Source organism: Equus caballus, chromosome 7 (genome assembly GCF_041296265.1).
Source record: "Equus caballus isolate H_3958 breed thoroughbred chromosome 7, TB-T2T, whole genome shotgun sequence".
In the NCBI taxonomy this organism is placed as follows: domain Eukaryota; kingdom Metazoa; phylum Chordata; class Mammalia; order Perissodactyla; family Equidae; genus Equus; species Equus caballus.
This window is the reverse complement of record NC_091690.1, coordinates 1,890,045-1,906,776: the sequence shown is the minus strand read 5'-3', so window position 1 is coordinate 1,906,776 and position 16,732 is coordinate 1,890,045. Positions and strand designations below refer to the sequence as shown.

At 47.9% G+C, this 16,732-nt stretch overlaps 1 protein-coding gene and 1 long non-coding RNA gene across 3 annotated transcripts; one reads left to right on the top strand and one right to left on the bottom strand.

Moving 5' to 3' along the window:
* Window positions 1-292: 292 nt before the first annotated feature.
* On the top strand, window positions 293-1,428 carry LOC106783345 (uncharacterized). Its single transcript, XR_001381082.3, has 2 exons — window positions 293-673; window positions 1,149-1,428. It is a non-coding gene; the product is annotated as an uncharacterized lncRNA (long non-coding RNA).
* Window positions 1,429-1,905: 477 nt separating this feature from the next.
* Window positions 1,906-14,979, bottom strand: ZNF555 (zinc finger protein 555). Of its 2 annotated transcripts, none has more exons than XM_023644382.2 (4): window positions 14,812-14,979; window positions 6,704-6,830; window positions 6,095-6,278; window positions 1,906-5,473 (listed from the first exon to the last, which is right to left on the bottom strand). In XM_023644382.2, exons 1-4 carry the CDS (start codon window positions 14,812-14,814, stop codon window positions 3,910-3,912), a joined length of 1,878 nt encoding a protein of 625 aa, XP_023500150.2. In that variant the 5' UTR covers window positions 14,815-14,979; the 3' UTR covers window positions 1,906-3,909. The 2 variants fall into 2 exon arrangements, with proteins under 2 accessions (XP_023500150.2, XP_005611514.3); XM_005611457.4 differs by lacking the exon at window positions 14,812-14,979 and adding an exon at window positions 8,893-8,912.
* Window positions 14,980-16,732: the final 1,753 nt, after the last annotated feature.

Below are 16,732 nucleotides of genomic sequence, written 5' to 3'. Positions count from 1 at the left end.
GGCTTCGAGCGTCTGCGGAGTCTCCCTCGGAGATCTCCATTTCCCACAGGCCACCGGGGCTGAGACCGCGCAGAGCGCAGACGTCGGTAGAAGTGCGCGTGCGCGGCGGCGGGGTGGCTCTGAGGACCCGGATGGGCCGTGGGGAGGAGGCGGGAGCTGAGGTGAGGCGTTGGGCCTGTTAAGTCCTGAGGCCAGAACGGGCGGTCGAGACAGCGCGGGGCGGCGGAGGGAGGGCCAGTGGGCGGGAGTGCGCGTGCGCGCCCACACGAAGGCGGTGGCGGGAGGTCCCTTTGTGACGTCCCTGGAGGTCTGAGACTGGCGGGCGCGACTGGGATGGGGGCCTGAGCTGATGCTCTGCTTCTGTCACCTCCCAGCCCGCTGGGCACGGCCCGCCCCAGTGCTCCCCCAGCAGAGCGTGGACCCCTAAGGACGTCTCCCGGCGCGAAGGCACAGGATGGGCCGGATGCCGCTGTAGAGCCGGGGGCCCTCGCGACAGGCCCCGGGAAGTCCCGATGCTGATGCCAAGGCCTAGGATGCCCCCCCAGGCAGCCTCCTTGGGCAGGACTGTGGGGGCACCTGTATGTTTAAGGCCACATCTTCCCCGAAGATCCGACTGCAGGGCCCTGGCGTAAACTCGAACGTGGATCCTAGGAGCCCTGCCCCGTCCCTCCAGGTCTGCGTGGCCCTGGGGGCGTTTCCTAACCTCAGGCCGGGTTCCGAAAGAGGTGTTTGGCCAGGAGTCCTTCATCCCCAGTCCTTTACTTCTTGAGCATCCCAAGATGGTGCGGGGAAGTATTCAAGGTTCAGGAGTTTGAATTTCCCCTTAGCAGATGAAAGCTTTCTTCATTGATTTTCTATTATTTTTCATATACGTGCAGTAAAATCCACTATTTTAAGTGTAGTTCGATGAGTTCCCATAAGGACGTAATTATACCAACACAATCAAGATAAAGAACACTCCGTCACCCAGGAAAGAACACAGGTGCCCATTTTTTCTAAAATCCCCCAGCCCTAGCCACTGATCTGTTCGTTTCCTGTACTCTTGTCTTTTTCACGTTCCATAAAAGGAAGGCCATTCAGCCTTAGGACTCTTTTGGTAAAATTCAATGCCGTAGTTCTAAAACTCAGAAATTACCCTTGCTTTCCAGTGTTCTGGCTTTCCAGCAGTTCCCAGGAAAGATCACGCACAGATCAAGCCTTCACACCTGACATCCCGTCTTTATGAGCTACGTGAGTTTGAGCACCTTTGTGCTCCCTGCGTTTAACATCTTCACCTGCATGATGAGGGAATGACGAGGGGGTGTAAAATGAGATACAAAGGACTGTCAAATCACGTTAAACTGTGGCATTTTATGAAAACATGTTAGCATGCAAAAAATGGAGAAAGACTAGGTATCATCTGCTCTTAAATAAAACACCGAGGTGTTACATTTTGTCCTTTTCCTGGCGGAAGTCTACAGAGATGGATTTGAGAACTGTGAAAAGTAAAATGGGTGTTTGGAGCTCTGTGGATCATTAAAACAAAAAGCTTCCAGCTTTTCCTATAAAACATTAAAATTTCTCCTGTTTGAGGATGTCAAAAACAACTTCTTTTCTACTACATGTTACTCAGATGATCCTTTATGTTCTGGAGCTCAGCTCCAAACCACAGAAGTGATTAACATTCCCCTCTCTCAGTAATATGACTGACTGCAACTGCGTTGACCAGTTTTAGCTCAGCTCAATTATTTCTGCCTTCTAAAATCACCGAACACAAGCCAAAATTTGAAAATATATCCTTTTAAACACTCTGATACATCCCACAGTCCTTTGTTCATTCAAATTGCTTTAACTTAATACATGAAATTTTCTTTGACTTACCAGCGTGATCTTGGTGAGTTTTCGCTAGAGAGCAGTGACAAAACCGTTATTTAAGCTTTTATTATTAACAATGAATAAGCAATCCATTTAATAACAAATGTTCAGGTAATAAAACAAAATTTACATGCAGAAAAATACCTTGTGTACACCAGGTAATATTGATTCAGAATGTATAATGCTAAAAGTACAGTTGATTTGAAGTCCATAACTGCAATGGAATACTTTAATATATTCTCGCAAATGAAAAAGAGAATAACATTTGCTGGTGTTACGGATTGAATTATGTCACACTTAAGTTCTAACCCCAGCACCTCAGAATGTGACCTTATTTGGAAATAGGGTTGTTGCAGATGTAATTAGTTAAGATGAGGCCCTGACCCAGTATGTGTGATGTCCTTATAAAAAGAATGCCATATGAAGGACAGACATGCACCCAGGGAGAAGGTCATGTGAAGATGACAGTTATGCTTGCCACCAGCCAACCAACTACCAGAAGCTAGGAGAAGGCAGGCACAGACCCTTCCCTCGCACTTTCAGAGGAAGCGTGGTCCAGCCGATACCTTCATTTTGGACTGCAATTTGTGAGACAAAAACTTCTGTTGTCCTACGTCACCCAGTTGTGGTACTTTGTTACAGCAGTCCTAGAAAACTAATACTATACAAGTGATTTAAAAACGGTCAATGAGATATCTCTAAGAAATGTCTACAGGTGATTTTCTTTGAAAATAAAATGCACGGAGTTTTTACTGACACATAATCAAACATGATAATTATACCCTTATCAAGAAAGGGCATTCAGCTCTGAGTAACAGAAATCTCCCAAAGTCTAATATTTGAGGAAGGTGTTTGTTCTCACATAGAAAGCCTAGGTCAGCAGACTTCAAAATGCAGTGGATCAGCAAAGGTCCATGGGGTGGTTTGTTTTGCTGCAACACTGTAGCTTTTGTGGTGGAATCAGGATCAGAGCCATTAGAAGTATTGAGAACAAAGTGTTCACTATACAAATTAGTCCTTGTAAGAGACCTTAACATCTAGAGAAGAGGGGAAACATAGCATCAGAGATCACTGACCGGGAGTCTGAATTAGTGGTCTGCAGGACACGTTAGGGTTTGTAGAAAAATCCAAATTGTCAGTGCCTGACACCCAAGTGGATCCTAGATACTGAGCTCATGGAGGCATTTGTGGAAACTTATGCTTCCAAGAGAAATGGAAATCAATCATTTGGCATTTCTTTTGAGGGTACGCTTGATTGGCAGGGCTGAAAATCAGAAAAATAGGCTAAAAGCTCATGTCCAAGAAGCCCCTATGCATCTGTCACATGCTAATGTGGTTCCAAAAACTTAGTTACGGCTTCTTCAGTTCTGCCTTCAAAACCTCATGCCAATTTAGGGTACTGGCGAATTCAAACATGGAATCATAAAGGGAAGGGATTCTGGGAAATGTAGTTCCCAACACTAGCAATATTGACATAACACGATCCAAGAGAACTAGCTCAAACTCTGTCTCAGGGTCACATCACAAGTATCTCCTAAGTAAAAGCCTACTGTTCAATTCCCAATCACAAGCAAGGGCAAACAGCAATGGGGAAGAGTTGAAAATAACAATTCACATGAGACTATACGCTTTGAAGAACTCTGCATAATTACACATTTCTGCCAACTACTTATAAGGAAAATGGAATAAGGCTCCTCTGGCCAAAAATAAATAACAACTCTCTTGATGAGAAGTGGAAAATATATATGGGTGATATCCAGGGAGAAAATCCCAACCAATACCAAAGTATCATTGTTCCAATAACCTCTTCTTAAAGAACAATTCAAAGAACTAAGACATTAAGACTGTTTACATATTGAAAATACACTTCAAATCACCCATAAGTCCAACAAACTGTAAAGTTAAGTTTTATTTACTGAAATGTAAGAAAAAATAATACCTGCAAAGTTTATGTAGTATAGTTGTAATACTTGGAGAGTTATCTTTCACCTAAAGGTTTCTTTGCAAAAGAACTGGAAATATGCTCCCTGTGGGTCCATTTTAATGATCAAGTACTCATAAAGGCAATACCATATCTATAACTTTTATAAGATTTCTCTCCTGGTGTGAATTTTCCGAAGCGCTGTGCATGAATTCATCTGCAGAATTCCCCACATTACATATGTAGTGTTTTTCTGTAGTGTGTATCCTCACATGTCTTCTTAAGGATGAGGAACAACTGAAGGCTTTGCCACATTGCTTGCATTCATAAGGTTTCTCTCCAGTGTGCATTCTCATATGTATTGGTAAAGATGACGGCCATTTGAAGACTTTCCCACATTCCTTACATTCATAGGGTTTCTCTGCAGAGTGGGTTCTTACATGCTGCTGCAAAAGTTCGGGCCAACTGAAAGCTTTCCCGCACTGCTTGCATTCATAGAGTTTCTCTGCAGTGTGCCTCCTCATGTGTTTTTGTAAGGATATGTGGCAATAGAAAGCTTTCCCACATAGCTTACATTCATACGATTTGTCTCCAGGATGCATTCTCACATGTTCTCGAAAGCAAGCAGACAGATTGAAGGCTTTCCCACACTGTTTACATTCGTAGGGTTTCTCTCGTGTGTGTGTCCTCATATGTTTCCGTAAGGATATGGGCCAGTTGAAAGTTTTTCCACACTGACTGCACTCATAAGGTTTCTCTCCAGTGTGCACTCTCATATGTCCCCTAAAAGATGAGGGATGGCTGAAGGCTTTCCCACACTGGTTGCACTCATAAGGTTTCTCTCCACCGTGAGTCCTTTCATGTCTTCGAAAAGACTGCGGATAGATGAAGGTTTTCCCACATTGTTTGCATTCGTAGGGCTTCTCTCCAGTGTGAATCCTTTCATGTCTTCGAAAGGACTGTAGATAAATGAAGGTTTTCCCACACTGTTTACATTCATAGGGTTTCTCACCAGTGTGTGCTATCATGTGCCTTCGAAAAGCTGAGGAATAACTGAAGGCTTCACCACACTCCTTACATTTGTGTGGTGTCTCCCCTGTGTGTGAAATCATGTGTCTTCGAAAAGTGGAGGAATAACTGAAGGCTTCACCACATTCCTTACATTTATAGGGCTTCTCTCCAGTGTGCGTTATCATGTGCCTTCGAAAAGTTGAGGAGTAACTGAAGGCTTTCCCACACTCCTTACATTTATATGGCTTCTCTCCAGTGTGAGTCCTCACATGACTAGTCAGACTTGAAAAGTCAATGAAGGCTTTCCCACACTGCTGACATTCATAGGTTTTCTCAGCAGTGTGAATCCTTATATGCCGATTGAGAGAAGAAGTACGAGGAAAAGTCTTTCCACATAATTTACACGCATAGGGTCTCTCTCCATTGTGGGTTCTCACGTGCGATCTGAGGTGGGAACGGCAGCTGTAGGCCTGCCCACATTCCTGACATTGATATGGTTTGTGTCCAGTGTGAATGGCGATGTGACTCCTGAGGGATGAATGATGCACGAAGCCTTTTCCATATGCACTACATTCGTACCGTTTTACTCCAGCAAGAGTGTTCTGGTAAAGATGAAGATTTGGAGTCTGACTGAATGCTTCCCCACACTGGTCATTACTTTCACAGAGTCTCTCCATCACAAGATTTCTGTTAAAAACAAGAAGTATGTTATCAATGATTTGATTAATAATGATTTATTATTTATTAGTAAGTATTAGGATTACATTTTTCACCAGTTTCAGTGAATGGGTAGGTTTTATACCCTATCTGACTTGTTTTAAAGTGGAATGAACTGAATATTATGGAAGGGAGCTCAACCACAGCCATTACTGAAACAATGTTCCTTAAACATGAGCTTTCTTCCTAATTGTTTTCAACTGAATTGTTTCTAACACTCAACATCGATGTCACGTTTTTTTTTTTCCTTCTTCTCCGCAAAGCCCCCCAGTACATAGCTGTATAATCTAGTTGTGAGTGCCTCTGGCTGCACTAAGTGGGACGCTGCCCCAGCATGGCCCGATGAGCAGTGCCATGTCCATGCCCAGGATCCGAACTGGTGAAACCCCAGGCCACTGAAGCGGAGTGCAAACCCAGCCACTCGGCCATGGGGCCAGGCCCCTCAATGTCACATTTTAAGGAGAATTTTTTTTGTGTGAAAAACAATCTGATCTAGGCTTATGTGGGTTTTTTGTTTGTTTGCTTTTTAAATTTCAGGACAAACTAAGATTCTCTCCTGGAATACTGCTTTCTCTTGTGAGTGCAACTCACCTCAGGTGTTTCCCCTGGTTTGTGCGCTGATCTTCAATGCTAAGTTCTTCACAAATTTTTCCTAAGATGGAGGCCCAGGAATCATTTCTGGTGAACTTTGCTATTTTATGTTCCTTGGATATTTTATTTCCATAATTATCCTGCCGAGAAACTGACCCATTGGCCTTAAACTGAGTTTCATCATCTGAAAGCAAAAGGAAAACAAATCTTACAAGAAAAAGGTACCCGCTAGCCAAAAGACACTGAGGACTTTAGCTGTGTCAGGACTTCATCAAAAACAAGTATGAGGGGTCAAATGGTAAGCAATTTAATAAACGCAGTAAAATTCTCACAAGGTTACATAAACAAACCTCAATGGGCCTCCTAATAACCAATGAAACACATTCACCAGTCACAGTAAGAGAGCTTTCTTTACAGAAAGAAAAACCAAGTTTAATACATAGATTCTTCTTCTCATGGAGAAACAGACTCCAGCTCTATGATGGCTGTGACCACATCTGTCCTATTAATTAATGTGTTCCCTTTCCACACTCCAAATCTTGGAACAGCTTGATGTGCAAGCTATGCTTGTTCTCTAAAAGACTAAGTGAAGGAATGAGTCATCCTTACCCACTGAGGCCAGGTTTCTGAAGTTTTCCAGCATCACGTCTCTGTAGAGCTCTCTCTGAGCAGAATCCAGCAGAGCCCACTCCTCCACGGTGAAGTCCACAGCCACGTCCTCAAAGACCACTGAGTCCTGAAACAGCCAACACGTGCAGGAGGATGCAGGAGATTCCCAGCACTCAGCAACTGGACTCACTTCACCGGAAGTTTCAACACAATTCTGTGTCACCCAACACCCACTCCATGACTCGGTCATCAGACCTCTTACTCTATGTCCACACTCACGTCCTCAAAGGTTTAACAGCACCACTAACACACTGATTGTATCTCTACATTTTTACTGTGCCCACTTCAAGTCCTGTTCTCTGTCCAAAGGGCTCAGACCACATTGGAGGATTCAAAGAAATGCTATACAAATGAAACAATTATTTGCATTTTAAGACCTGTCAATCCCTTATGACACAAACTACTTCAGCTCCTTCCACTGGCACACCACATCCCTCAGCCCGACATGAAGCACAAGGTCACACCTGGATGAGGTTTTCAGTGAAAATCACAGTGAAGGACTTGGAACTGTTCCTTCTCACCAAACACAAGAGGCCAACAGCCTGCTGGAACCCAACTTGCAGCAAAGGCCAAGCAGCCATATTGTCTTAAAGAACTTCTGGCTGTAAATAAGTCCAACTGGTGGAATGAAAAATTTCTTTTAAAGAATATTAATTTTACCTTATTTGTGTAATAGTGATCACAGGCTTAATTTCTACTCTTCCTCTCTGTGCATCTTCATGAAGTTGGAGCTCAGGAAAGAGGAAAGAGACACGGGAACCTAGGCCTCCATACATTCCACACACTCCTGAGTCTGAGTGCTGCTGCCCACCAGTTCTGAGGACTCTCTCACACTCACTCACTCACACACACAGACACACACACACGCACACACACACACATACAGAGTGAGGTTATATGATGCCAAAATGGCCCCTTCCACCAGAGCCATCAAAGAGAACTCTTGCTGAATTTGAGGATAAGGGTAAGAGCCCAACTTTGCTAAGGCGTTAACTGAAGACAAGAACATCCAACAGTGAATTTGCGCTTGATTATAAAATACATAAAGGATTCGGCAGTTCCTTCCTACAAAGGAAACACTCCGCATCTCAAACTCCAGGAAAAAGTGATTCCCCACAAACCATCCTGGGGGCTGCCCTCTCAGCGTCTCTCAGCTGCATGTCCCTCCTCCGTTGGGCACGTGAGCATGTCAGGCCAACCCCTAAGCTTATGATCTGCATGCCTCCCTTAAGCCCTGGTCTTTTAAAAAGACCATCAATGCACTGACACCCATGAGCAGGGACAGAGCAAATACTCTCATGCACAATTCTGGTGCCAGCATTTACCTATTCGACAAGCAGCAGAAGAGGAATAACCCTATTGTTGCTAAAGGGACGACAGGAGCGTCCCGAGTCAGCTGAACTGCTGTCAGTCCCGTTATCTGTAGTGTTTCCTCTAATACAGTCCCCTCACCTAGCGGGCAGAAAACGAGCTGACCGTGCAGGCCTTAACTTAGCCTTAGAGATGAGCACTGGAAGGCTGGCCTCTGGGAACTGGGATTTCGGGAGCTTTCACACCGCCCTAACTGAAGCGACTCGCTGAACGTGCAGCCTCGCTGTGAATGCCGCACCTGCGTTCCTCCTAGGAGTCTGGAGTCCCGGCACCTGCGAGGCAGCGGGTGCTCACAGGATCCGCTGTCAATGAAATGCTGGCCACTGCGTCTCTAATGAGCTCCTGGCAGATGATTTTACATGTCACAACTCGATGCTGGTATCAGGGACGTCCTGTGCGGCTCCCCTGGGAGGGGACTCTCGGAAAGCATACACCTGGTTTCCTTCAGATTTCTCCCCCGCCGCCTTTTCCCTCTGCCGATCTGGCTCTAACAAAGCATAGTGGATTTGGTATATGCTTGTAATTTGGTAAAAGCTAGAGGGGTCACCCTAGTAAGTACAGAGAAAAAGTGTCTTTATAGGAGGAAAACGCCATGTGGAGACAGAGACACACAGGCCAGACGGCCACGTGAAGAGGGAGGTAGAGACTGGAATTATGCTGCCCCAAGCACAGGAAGGCCTGGGGCTCCCCGAAGCTGAGAGACAAGGAAGGGTCCCAGAGCCCCCGAGGGCTCTGAGGGCGCGGGACGCTGCCAACACCTTGATTTCCGCTCCCAGCCTCCAGAACGGTGAGAGGATGAATTTGTGAGCCACTCGCACTGTGGTCCTTGGTTACGGCAGCCCTAGGAAACGGATCCCAGAGTGAGAGTGAATTTGCAGTGAGGAACAAAGAGGGGAAGGGGTTTTTCTACTTAAAATGGTTTTGTTCTGCAGCTGTTGCACCAGCATGTATCATAAAAACTGATGCAAAATGGCACGTGCTTGTAATCTGATAAATACTAGAGGGACCGTCCCCATCGGGACAGAGAAACAGTGTCTGCGAGACACGACCTCCTTGCTTTCTGCCACGGCACATGGCTGGAGTTTAAACTCTAAGCTTTAGAAAAAACCAGATTACATCTCCACCTCTGATAATTTTTCACTATGAAGTTTACCCACTGGAGGTTCAAAAAAAGAAGGAAACAAAATGGAAAAACAGGCAAGCTCTAAATAGAGATTTACTCTTGGAATTTTAGGTAGAAGTTTCCAGCTGGCTCACGAGCTCTTAGGAAAGCCTATTTCTGATGACCTCGAGGCCGCCAGCTGCCCAGCAATCTAAGCGGTCCTCAGAGCTGGACTCAAGGGCACAGAGGACAGCAGGGTAACTTACCACAGGTGGCACACAGCAGCGTCTCAGCTTTCTGCTGTGAGGAAGCCCCCAGCATTTTCCAGAATTCGGAGTCCGCAGATCCTAACTACCTGAACTTGACTGCAAGCTCAAACCCGACACGATCCAGGGGGCCGCTGCAGCCTCAGTGTGCACCATGCCGCCCTGAGCAGGCATCAGCTCCACCAAAAGGACTCGACTCAGGGGACACAGGCATGCTGCACTTTACTGCACTTTGCAGATACTGCATTTCATACAAGATCCTCCACCAGCAAAACAATTACAACTCGCTGAAGACTCAGATGATGGTCAGCATTTTGCAGCAATAAAGTATTTTTTAATTAAGGTGTATATATTGTTTTTTTAGACATAATGCTATCGCACATTTAACAGACAACAGTATGGTGTAAGCATAACTCTTATATGCAGTGGGAAGCCAAAAAATTCGTGTGACTCCCTTTATTGCATGGTCAGGAACTGAACCCATAATCCCGGAGGCCTGCCGGCCCTGCAGATTTACAGACTTCTCTGTGAGGCCCTAAACTCTGGAACCTTCCCAGGTGCTGCTGGCCCGTCTAGGTCACGTGCAGCTGCCCATGAGGAAGGCCTGGTGTTCTGATGGGACCTTCTGCAATCGTGCTGCTCATTCTGGAATGGTTACTATCCACACAGATGGCCTCCGGATGGCGGCCACACCGGGGAGGTGGACGAATAGCACCGCAGATTACAAAACTGCAACTGCCTGCCTCATGCGGTCCTGACATGAGGACGGGACAGAACTACTCGGACTGCACAGAGAACTTTGAGACCAGAGGGCCCCAAGGAGGCCCCAGTGGGGGCCCTGTTGGCCAGGCTGTCTAACGCCTGTCCTGCTGGGGGGCCCCCCACAACTGTAAACTGGGTCTCGGGGGCCACAAGTGCCCTGTGCGATTCCGTTTCTCGGGTGTGCGTCCTGTCACCACACGGCCTTACCCCCGGAAGCCACTCAGCTCAGCTGCAGGCTCCTGGCCCAGGCTGTGCTCTGCGGGAATGAACTACGGCCAGGCAAAAAGAATACAGAAACAACCAAAGAGCAGAGAACACAGAAGCTTGAGGGAGAAGCCCCCTGGCTACCAGGGTTTACCTGAACTGGTAAGTCCGGGACCCCCAAAGGACAGAACGGATCCCAGTACCGCAGGATGGTGTCGCCCCACTGCCCAGGGTCCCACTGAGAATAAACCTGCTGTGAAGGTGCCCTGTCCAAGGGCCCAGGGCCTGAGTGTGCAGAAAGGGTCCACCGAGCAGGCCTGAGGGTCCTCTCCTTAGACAGGCCTGCCGGCAAGCTGCCTCAGCTGGCGCAGGGGAACCTGGACTCCGGGAGCTCCCACCCCCTGACAGCAGTGGCTCCCTCTGCCTTTCTGGGCAAATAATCTGGTTTACGCAGAAGAGCGGTTTTCCTTCCAGAAGGCTGGAATCTCGGCTCGCTGAGGCAGAGGGTATCCACACAACCAGCCCCGGTACCCGCGTCTCTCATCAGCCTCCCGGGTAGACAACACTTCTCACGTGTTGTCACGGCTGGCTGCTGGGGAATGAAGCGCGTCCCATGTGATTTCACTGGAGGGGACCTCGGAATCCTGCTCCTGTCTGCTCAGGACTCGTCCCAGGGCCCCCTCCCCTCTGCTAACGTCACCCGACTCTTGCACTATAGTAGTCACAGCTGTGACTGCAACCACAGGCGGAACCCGGGAGTCCTCCCAGTGAATCCGTGAACCTGGGGGTTGGCTTGGAGACTGCTACAGACCGACGGTTGTGTCCCCAAAGTTCACGTTCACACCTAAGCCCCAGCGTGATGGTATCAGGAGCTGGGGCCTGTGGGAGGGCACTAGGTCATGAGGGCAGAGCCCCCGTGATGGGACTAGAGTCACTGTAACAGAGACGCCGGAGAGCTCCCTGTCCCTTCCCCCATGTGAGGACACGGCGAGAAGACGGCGTCTACTGACCAGGAAGCGGCCTCACCAGACACCGAATCTGCCGGCAGCCTGGTCCTGGACTCGCCAACCTCCAGCACGGTGAGGCATAAACTTCTGCAGTTTAGAAGCCCCCCTGTCTCCAGGATTTTTGCTTTAGCAGCCCCCGCCGATGAACACAGGGACCCCCAGCACACCTCCTGAAACCATCGCACAGCTGAACCCCCTGTACAACGCTAACTTTTACAATGTGCCACTGAGCATCCATTACATGAGAAAGACTTTGCAGAGAGCTTCATACACATTAGCTCAAATATTCTAATGATAACTGCAAAGCAGACGTCAAAACTGGTTCACAGCAGAGGAACGCAGACAGTCGGTAATGTCACGCCAACTCCTGACACCTGCCCTTCTTCCACATCCACCTTCCAGCTGGTTACCTGTAGTGACTTATTCCCCAGTGTGATGAGATAAGCTCACGGTTGCCGGGCACGATGGAGAGTGGCCACCAGGAACCTCCGACTCCACTCTGACATGCTCACGCTCCTTCTCCCCGCCAAGCCCTGCGTCTCACGAGAGACCGCTCGCCAGAAGGATCTCACCTCTTTCTCTGCCATCTCGTTAAATCTATTCAGCTTCCGGCTACACAGGTCCTAGGATGACAGGCACTGGGGCTACAGACTGAACAAAACAAAAACTCTGAACACGTGGGTCTGAAACTCTTTCAGCGGAAAACAATAAATACGCGAAGCCAATATAAGTCCTAAGGAAGATGTGTCACAGTGAGGGGATCAGGAAGGAGACAGACATATCTACACACGTGCGTGCGTATTTATCTATATTGATAGATAGATAGGAATGACTGGCTGCAGGGCAGAGGAAAAGAAAACAGGAAAATAACCATTTGAGACAACAGTGCAAATTGATAACTAAATTGCTTAAAAAAATATATATATGTCTACACAGCTAACAATATACATATAGGCATAACTATATACACACACACACACATATATCTTCACAGAATTGAACATGCTGCAGAGTAAGGGGGCCTGCCGTGGGGATTCACTGCCAGTGGGGTGTCTGGCGTGAAAGCTTATTCAACACTTAGGGCTCAACTTCATTTCACAGAGGATTATTTTTTAGTATTTCTGTCAAGTGTACATATGGCATATGCATTTTCCTGCACTGATGTTATATTATACAATAGAAAACTCCAAAATCAATCAATATGATTTACCTGTACTCATCTTAAGTGCTGCCTAAAACTATTTTATAACTCTCAACACACGCACAGAAAAGACTCACCACTGGGGACGAGAAGGTAACGTGCACAACCTGATAAGCAAACGCTGATACGAGGCTGCTCAAAAAAGAACAAAAAACATAGAAATGGCATGAAGTTCACTGTTTTCTCCAAAACAATTGCGTACAAATGAAGTACGCCTAGTACCTCGCTTAGTCCACATTATCCTAGAGAGCCAATCCAGAACTACCAGAAAATAAACAAATGTACAAGAAATGGAAAAGAAAAACACACGTCTTAGTGCGTAACTCTAACAACTGTACCTGTAGGACACCAACAGAACACAAAGATAATCACAGAATAAGATTGTTAACAAGATTCCAGGATAAAAACGCAGTATACAAATAAATTCCATTACCTTTCTAATTAAAAATGACAGCAAGTTGGGAAAATTCATCTTGAAAAGATAACACATATCATGGTAAAAACCAAATTAGTACTAAATAATTCTAATGAAGGCTATAAAAAGAAGTGAACGGAAAAATTAAAAAGTCTAAGGATGGTAACAAAATGAAATCAAAGGAAAGACAGCACACGTTCTTAAAAAGAACTCGGCGTTACCAAGACAGCAACCCTCCCAAGAGAGATCTCTGATCTTCAAAAAATTCCACTGAATTCCCAAACCAGGTATGTTTCTTCGGACTGGACAAATACTAATTTTACATTCCTAATAAGAACAGATGTCCGAAACAGCCAGAATGTTCTGAAGAACCGGGGCCGGGGAGAGCTTGCCTATCACACAGCAAGGACTTTAAAGCAACAGGCGCTGTTGCTGTGATCCTGACGTGATGGACAGCTGGACTGGACGACTAGATCCCGGACAGGAACAAAGCCGGGCAACAGGCCCACGTGTAGGACGAAACTTCATCGCAACAGGGCAGCCGCTGCAGAGCAGGGGCAGAAATGACAGGCAGTTCAATAGACGGGACGGCGAGAGACTCTTGTCTAAATAAGAAAGAAGCCTGTACTCCCACCGCTTCCATGGACAATAATCAATTTATTGTGGGTTAAAGCAAAGTGTATTACAGATAATAGCAAACCGTATTACCTACTGTCACAGAGTACCCACGCTGCCAAGGAAAATAACTGGTATCTTGGTGAATCTTTATAATTCACCAATTCACCTGCCACACTTCGTGGGAACGTCTTCATTTCTCTAGAGCCACAGTGAAAGGGAGAGTTTCTCTATTTCTTTGACATCCTTTTCCCCAGGAGGATTTTCAAGGCTAAACCCTGGAATTCCATGTGTTATCAAAGAAATAGACCTGAGAAACTCACTACCCCATGGGAGGCATTTAAAAATGCATGCTTGAACGGACTGTAACACACATTTTTCCTGAAATTCGTCCCTCTAGAAATATTTTATCTTCTGTTTCCCCACTCTATTAATTAACTGTTTTTACATTGGCTGAAAAACTGAGGTTCAATGAGCGAACACAGCTTTTCGAGGGGACAAACCCAGGGAGGGGCGGTGCTGAACTGCAACAGACAAATGGCCGTCCTCCCACGTGGACCCTCGCCCATCGCTCACTGGAGCGCCCAGAACAAAGGCCACCGGCTCCTGTCCCCGCCGGGTCTCAAGTGCGTTTGGCTCTGGCGCTGGGGCGCCGCCTCCCCGGGTGGGCGGTCCTTGTCCTGCGGGCTGGTTCTCTCCCTCCACCGGGAGAACCCGGGGGCCAGGAATCATTTCTTTTCTCCTCAAACCAGCGTCCGGGGAGCTGACAGCTAACCATCCAGGCCGTAACCGGGGCGGGGGGTCAATTAGGGACCGAAGACGGTTCAGGAGCCCCTCCCGGCCCAGGGCCCCCAAGTCGGTCTCCCCAGACTCCCCGCCCGCCCCCCAAGGCCCCGACCCGGGGCTGAGAGTCCCAGATCCCCGGGCGGATGGCAGCTGTGCGCATCTGGGTCACCGCAGGCGGGGACGGGACGCCGGGACGCACCCAGCGGCCGAGGGCGGGGACTCGGGGGGCCCCGGGGGGCGCGGGGAGACCCAGTCCCGCGGCCGGTTCCCGCCGGTTCGAACCAGCCGCTCCGCGTCTCGGCCCGGCCCGCGCACTCACCATCTCCGCCCGCTCCGACTCTCCGCGCGTCCTCCCCGCGGCCCCGGCAGGTGACAGCGACGGGACGGGACACCTGGGGCCGCGCGGGGCAGGTGCGCGCGGGGACGCGGCGGGACGAGAGCGACGTCCACGCGGATACGAGCACGCCCGCCCCTGGGCCTGATTGGACGGGGCTCTGGGCCCCCGCGTCCTGATTAGATAGTACTCCTGACTCTGACGTCTTGATTGGGTGGTGCTCCGGGCACTCCCACTCCAAGGCTCCCTGATTGGACAGTTTCCCGAGACCCGCCCCTGGCACCCCTGAGTGGACAGTTCTCTGGGTCACGCTCGTGCGTCCCTGATTGTTTCCCGGGCCACGCCCCTCTCATCCCTGATTGGACAGTTCTCCCAGACCCGCGTCTCCCGCAGCCTGAGTGACAGGCCGCCGGGACTCACGTGGGTCCCGGCCGCTGCCCGCAGCGGTGGCCCCTCCTCGTCCTCCTCCTGGGCCAGGATGTTCTGACTCAGTTTACCTGCTGAGCGACCCTAGTCTGAAGCCGAGACAGGACAGGACGGGAGGGCCTGGTGACCTCCGATGTCAGGGGGCCGAGGTCACCGTGGATGTGTGCCCTTTGTTTAAGAACAGAGGCAACAGTGACGTCACCGCGGGCAAGGCGGGGTCCGGCTCCGTTTTGACGTGTGACCCTTGACACCAGAAGCCCCTCCTTCCTCCCCGCCCCGACGTTGGGGCTTGAGGTCAGCCGACCACCGCCCTGGGTCCTTTAGCTCTGGGAATGCGACCCCGCGGCCCCAGCCTGCGCGCAGACCAACCACTGGACAGACACGTGTGTATTAAAATCCTCAGGGGTACACTTTACACGGCGAGGAAATTCACGTCAGATCAGGCTTTTAGTGTCTCCCCAGAGAATTCTGAAAATGAAAAGCCCCTGTATCGCACAACGGTATGAACGTACCTGATTCTACTGAAAATGCATACTTAAAAATGCTTAAGATGGTAACGTTTCTCAGGATTTTGCCACAATATTTTTTAAAAAGTTTTATTTTTTAAAAAGAGTATTATATCCCTAAGGCAATTGAATTCCTGTTTGAACTGATATAAAACAACAACAAGCTTATATAAATGTGGGATGGACTGGAAAACTCTTAATACACTTAATAGACGGGGGTGAAAAACCTAATGCATTTAATATGCCTGCTCCTTTTAGAAAACATTCTCTCCCAAGAGATTAAGGGGACGTCCAAACTCATATCACTTGTCATTTTATTTACAAACAGAATTTTAAAAATTTACTTTTTATGGCTTGCCGAAAGATTCTAGGCTTTCATAAAAATTAGTGTTTAGAGGATTAACACATAAAAAAAGCAGATTTGGGTTAAAAATAAATTACTCATTGGATTTATAAACCACTAAAAATAAAATACGGTTATATGCATTTTTTTGGTTTAATATGAATAATGAATGCCAAGTTTTAAAAAATCAGCATGGAATTTGGAACTCTGCCTTAAGACTGGTGCTGACAGGTACCCCCAGCACAGCTGTCTGCTTGCCGTAATGTGTTCAGACAGAGACCCCGTGGGCAACGCTCCTGAAGAACAAGTCATTTCATGCATTAGGGTGAAAAATGAGGCCGGTCTCTGAATTCTTCAAAAGATACTCATCGCCACAGGGGAGAAAAGCAACAAGTAGGACAATCTGAGGGAAAAGAAGTGTGACTCAAGATATTTAGACCATGCTGGGATGTCATTCATGTCTAGAGGTAACACAGACAGTCTCAAACACGCAACGAGTGACAGGGAGAGAAACGAGCAAATTCTTCTCCCGTCTTCCTCCTCCAGCCTCCCACCCTCCCTGCAAAGACTTGTGAGCACGGCCCAACGGGAAGCCGCTGGCAAAGCAGAAAGGTGGTTTACGGCATTTCCA